The following is a 6000-nucleotide window of genomic DNA, read 5'->3' on the forward strand; positions in this document are numbered from 1 at the left end:
GTCCAGAACTAGAGGGCATAGGGTGAGAGAGGAAAGATATAAAAGAGACCTAAGGGGCAACCTTTTCCACACAGAGGGTGGTACGTGTATGGAATGAGCTGCCAGAGGAAGTGGTGGAGGCTGGTACAATTGCAACATTTAAGAGGCATTTTGATGGGTATAGGAATAGGAAGGGTTGGGAGGGATATAGACCGGGTGCTGGCAGGTGGGATTAGATTGGGTTGGGATATCTGGTCGGCATGGACAGGTTGGACCGAAGGGTCTGTTTCCATGCTGTACATCTCTATGACTCCATGACTCCCAGGTAATGCATTCCAGAACCTAACCACTTAGAAAAAGTTAACCCTTTTGCTTCTTTTGGTAGTTACTTTAAAAAGCAGTGCCCTTTCATTCGCTGTGCTTTCACCAAGTTGGAAAATTTTTCCCCAGTGACTCTGTCCAGACCCAGCAGGATTTTGAGGTGATACAGCATCATAAATTGCTCGAATGATTGGAGGAGATCCACATTTTGCAGAGCAGTGGTGGTGGTTATAGGAGGTAAAACTGTGGATAATTCACACCAACAATGGCCCTAGGACAGCGCTGCAGAGAAAGGCCTGAAAGAACGCAGCTCTCTCCTGAATCTGCTGCAGGAATGTGCCACTTTGGACTGGGACTTCAAGCAAGAGATAGTTGTATCTTTTAGCACACACAACTCAGAGGCGTGATGTTCACAGGCTCATGCCCTACTCCAGACAGTTCAATATGTAGTCCAGGCTGGTAATCCAGTGTCAGTACTGGGTGATCACCCAATGCTGTTAAATGGAAGAATGACAGGGGGGGGGGGGGGAAGAATTATCCCCAAGGTGTTTACCCCTCACTAAAAACAGATCATCTGGTTGTTACCTCACTGATCAATGTCAAAATCACACACACACACACCCCTTTCTCCCCCGCCCCCCCAATCATCCATAACCTGTAAGGTGCAGGGCAAAGACACTGACTGGGAATAAGGCAAAGGACTGAAGTGCCTAAACTGTAAACTGCACTGGTCACATGTGGATAGACAACAACAACTTGCACTTGTACATGTTTCTGTGCTGTATGACTCTATTTAGCACCTTTACTACGAGCAACCTCAAAGGTTGTTCATAGGAGCATGATCAAATTCATTGTGACAATGAGGCCATACAAGGAGATACTGAGGTAGATAGTCAAGAGTACGGTCAAAGAAGCTTCGTATCAGAAGAAGTGGAGGAGAGAACAGGAGAGACCCAGGTTAGATACACTGGCAGTATACTAATGGGCAGTACATAATGATTGCAGAGCGTCAATCAACTCCCTCAGTTATTGTACAATTGTACTAATTATTTCTATGACACATTTTACAAATGAAAGCTTTAACATCCTCTCCATCAATCAAACAGAAAACAGAATTTGCAACAAAAAAAAACAAACAGGAACTGGAGACTGGAAGGCAACTGTATAGCTGGAGATGATCTTTGGCACATGATGTTCAGAAGTCTGTTCACTCCAACCCTAACCCAGAAATTTGTTTATGATGCTCCAGGGCCTGTAAATGTTGACATCATCAGGTGCTGGGGTGGAGATGGTGGAGGACGCCAGGTTCCTGGGAGTGATTATCACCAACAATCTATCCTGGTCTACCCACGTTGATGCTACAGTCAGGAAAGCACAATGACACCTCTATTAGCTCAGGGAGCTAAGGAAATTCGGCATGTCCACAAGGCCTCTTACCCATTTTGTTTAGATATACCATAGAAAGCATTGTAACCAGAGGCATCACAGCTTGGTACGGCATCTGCTCTGCTCAGGACTGCAGGAGATTACAGGAAGTTGTGAACACAGCCCAGTCCATCATGCAAGCCAAACTTCCATCCACAGACTCTGTTTATACTTCTCAGTGCCTCAGGAAGGCAGCCAACATCAAAGACCCCTCCCACCCCCATTTTAATGTGTTCCGTCAGACTGAAGATACAAAAGCTTAAACACACACATACCAACAAATTCAAGAATAGCTTCTTCCCTTCTGTATCGGAATCTCAAATTTTACATTTAATGTTGATCTCACTCTCTGTGCAGCCATAACACTGAAAACAGCGAGGAATACAATCACCCTACGAGATTTGTATGGAATGCTCTGTCTGTACTGCACACAAAGCAAAACTTTTCACTGTACCCAGGTACATGTGACAGTAATAAGTTAAAACGAATGCAAACTTCCACAAAGAGCAGGGGAATTCTCTCTGGAGTCCTGACCAAAACTTGCCCCTCTCCACAAAACCAATCTCACAGAAATATTACACAGTCATCATCACATTGTGGACTGTGGAAACCTGTTACCACCAGCAAATTGGTTGCTACATTTCTTCCCTTACAAGGATAGGTACACTTCAGAAAATATTTTAACTGGCATTTTTTAATGGAATATCCCGAGGTCACAAAGGACAAATCTTTCTTTTGTTGAAAAGAAAACAATCTGGAGTGGTATTTCTCCAGTTCAACTGCCCCTGATGAACAACGTTCAGTACTCATTAGGCATGAGCAACCATGCACTCACAAAAAAAAGTTCTTCCAGCCCCTGTTGGGTTTCAACTTTCCATTTCCTCGACCCAAAACTCCAGCCTGAGCTCCATCACCAGCGGTAACCCCGTTATCATTTAACAACAAGCTGCATTGATGAGGCGCCACTGGTAAAAGTCTGCCTCACTGGAGTGTGAACGATAATTGATAGCCAGCTATTTAGTGTTTTTTTTAAAAAAAGCACAGGAGCCCGTTCGTGTTAGTGATTCCTGAGAGCTGGCAGACTCACCTGTTCCCTGGTGAAGTTTTTGTCCGGACCCAGTAGGTAAGGAGTGATGAAGCTTTCCGCTGGTTTAATCTGAACCATGAACCCATAAAAGCACAGGTACAGGACAGAGAACCGCCAGCACTCCCCGGGCTGCTGCTGCTGCTGCTTCTGCAGCGTTTTCTCTGGGACCTCGGGGTCCATTATTGCTCGCTGTCTGTCTTTAACACGGCCCTGGTTCCTGGGTCTGCCCACCCCCCCCCCAACCCTTCTCTATCTCTATCTCTATCTCTATGTGAAGTTGAACAGCCTCGCCAGCACTTTTCCCCGGGAGCTGAACTTAGAATGCAGTCTCCCTAAGTGCTCCCAGACTCAAGACAAGACTGAACCCAAACTCCCCTGAAAACTGAAATGCCTTCGCGGTAGCTGATCTCCTTCCCTGGTGGTGATGGTGGTACCTACAACCTCTACTGCTGCACAGAACGAGTGCCATGTACAAAACAAGGAGTTGCTCCTCTTCTGACTTGCTGAGACTTGGGAGAGTCTGCAGAGCTCCCAGAACCTGGGCATCGATTATAAGCGGAGACTTCCCCCGCCTCCAACTCTGTGGCTTGTGGTAAAACCATTTGACTTTACTTCAACTCCTTCTTTTTGCATACTTCCCACAAGCCTTTACTTTGTTTGCACAAAGCAAGCTGGGATTTGGAGTCCATCAGTCACTTAGACCCTGGATCAGCACATCCCGCTGTACTACATATACCAAGGAGCACTACACTGACCGCTAAAGCAGGCTGATGTCTCCTTCTAACTGTTTGTTACATTGCAATCATCTGGAGTAGGAGGGGAGTTTAACTGAGTCACTGCCACTTAAAAGTCTGAGGATGGATCAGTGTAGGACTGTAAAAGTCTGAGGAAGGATCACCGGGCACGAAACATGAAGGTTGAGCTGTTGTCAGCAATTTCTGTTCCACTTGAAGCCCTGACCCGCCTGGGTTTGGAGTTTGTTTTGCTTATAAGACTTGCTTTTTTGGCGGGGGGATGGGGTTGGTCGAGTGTGCAGTTCAGTTGCATGAGAGTGCGACGGCCTGGGATTGGGATGCTTCAGCATGCTATGTTGGGAGGCAGCACGTTAGCACCAGGAGAGTCCCAGGAACCCCGCGCTCGATTCCGTCCCTCTCGGGGTTCGCACGTCCCCTCCGTCTCTCTGTGGGTTTGCTCCGCTTTCTTCCCACAGGCCAAAGGTTGTGTCGGCGGGGTGGATTGGACGTGGGACATGCAGGGATGGAGTGGGAGATCCTGGGTAGGAAGGGTCGGAATGGATTTGTTGGGCCGCATGGCCTGATTCCACACTGTGTAGAGATTCTGTGAATGAACTACCTTGAAGGGGGTAGGGCGTCCTGACATGCAGCCTCATGGTGTAATGATGCAGGAGGCATTCCCTGGCAGCACAGAGTGGTTTTAGGGAATGGAGAGAAGTACTTGCATTCCTATAACCTCATGATGTCTCAGACAGTCAAAGCACTTTTTGAAGCCATACAGTAGTGATCAGACAATCTGCTTCTGTAATGCTGTTTGAGTCATGAGTACTGGCCAGTGTTGCCCAGCTCAATACCAGCCTGCCAGGTGCCATTAACCCTTTCAACCAGGTTTTCAGTGCTCCAACGACTAAGAATTTATATCAATATGTTTTGAGTCCCATTTTAGTTTTTTCAAGTGTTTTCATTTAGAAGTACAGCTTTATGCTTAAAACAAGATGAAGAATTAACTTACTGCATTTCAATTACAGGATGCTATTTCAGTAGAAAATTATCAATTTGATTAGATTAGATTTAGGTTAGATTAATTACAGTGTGGAAACAGGCCCTTCGGCCCAACAAGTCCACACCAACCCGCTGAAGCACACCCACCCAGACCCATTCCCCTAATTTACCCCTGCACCTAACACTACGGGCAATTTAGCATGGCCAATTCACCTGACCTGCACATTTTTGGACTATGGGAGGAAACCGGAGCACCCGGAGGAAACCCACACAGACACGGGGAGAATATGCAATTCCTGATGAAGGGCTTATGCCTGAAACATCGATTCTCCTGCTCCTTGGATGCTGCCTGACCAGCTGTGCTTTTCCAGCGCCACACCTTTCAACTCTGATCTTCAGCATCTGCAGTCCTCACTTTCTCCCAGCGCTCATAATCACCCAGGATTCATCTCCGGGAACTGTAGATTATTCAAATGAACACAGCTGCATCAATGTAAGAGAGTAAGTCATAGGAATATCCAAAAAGAAATTAATTAGTTCTCAGAAACATTGGAAAAAGTGATACAAAATGGGACTAATACCCAAAAACCGTTGAAATTTGAGTGTGAAGTGTATAGTGCAAAGACTGGGTGTGGAGAGAGTATCTCATTGCTGTCCAGTTTTCTATCACACACTATTTTAAATGTGTTCGTTTTAGGCCGATTTTCAACACAGCAATTCTATTCCTGACAAATTTTGATCGCCTTCAATTTAAAACTGCATCCAATGTTATCCTTGTCTTATTTAAAACGCGGCCACCTTCTCCCCAAATTAAAATGCAGTGGAATTACCCCTACCTAATTTTTACACCCATTTTGGATGTTACTTTCACCCAATTAGCTGCTGCAACAGGGGTGGCTTGTTCTGGTAATTGGTGGCGACAGTGGAGGCATCAGAGGCGATCAGTGGAGCATGTGCCAGGAGTAGGCTGACCCAAACTCCAGGCCAGGGGTAGGCCCCAGGCAAATAAAACTTTAAAATCTGAAATGTTTTTCCTTTCCTTTGGACATGGACTTTAAGATCTGGAAGCTTTTATTTTTATTTTGACTTTCTTTCGTTTAATTCTCAACTTGTATTTAAAGATGGTGCCACAGAAAGGTGACTTTGTACACTTTTCACGCCAGTATTCCTGTATGTGAGTACACGTGACAGCAAAACCTAATTCTAATTATATGCCATCCCCCCAACTCCTGTACTTCCTCAGGAAGCTGAGGAAACTCGGCATGTCCCCAGGAACATCTCCCAATTTTATAGATGCACCATAGAAAACATTGTGTCCGAATTTGTCACAGCTTGGTATGGCAACTGTTCTGCCCAGGACTGTGGGAAACTATAGAGAGCTGTGAACACAGCCCAGTCCATCACACAAGCCAACCTCCTATCATTCCTGAAGAAGGGCTCATGCCCGAAACG

The 6000-nt window shown here is 45.9% G+C and overlaps 1 protein-coding gene across 1 annotated transcript in view; it reads right to left on the reverse strand.

The window, feature by feature from the left end:
• Positions 1–3438, reverse strand: part of slc19a1 (solute carrier family 19 member 1) — a 43637-nt gene extending 40199 nt beyond the window's left edge. Inside the window, exon 1 of the mRNA XM_072578490.1 lies at positions 2813–3438. Coding sequence (XP_072434591.1) covers positions 2813–2992 — 180 coding nt within the window. The 5' untranslated portion in view covers positions 2993–3438. The remainder of the gene's footprint in view (positions 1–2812) is intronic.
• Between the last annotated feature and the right edge of the window lie 2562 nt (positions 3439–6000).

The sequence above is a fragment of the Chiloscyllium punctatum genome, chromosome 10 (assembly GCF_047496795.1).
Source record: "Chiloscyllium punctatum isolate Juve2018m chromosome 10, sChiPun1.3, whole genome shotgun sequence".
Lineage (NCBI taxonomy): Eukaryota > Metazoa > Chordata > Chondrichthyes > Orectolobiformes > Hemiscylliidae > Chiloscyllium > Chiloscyllium punctatum.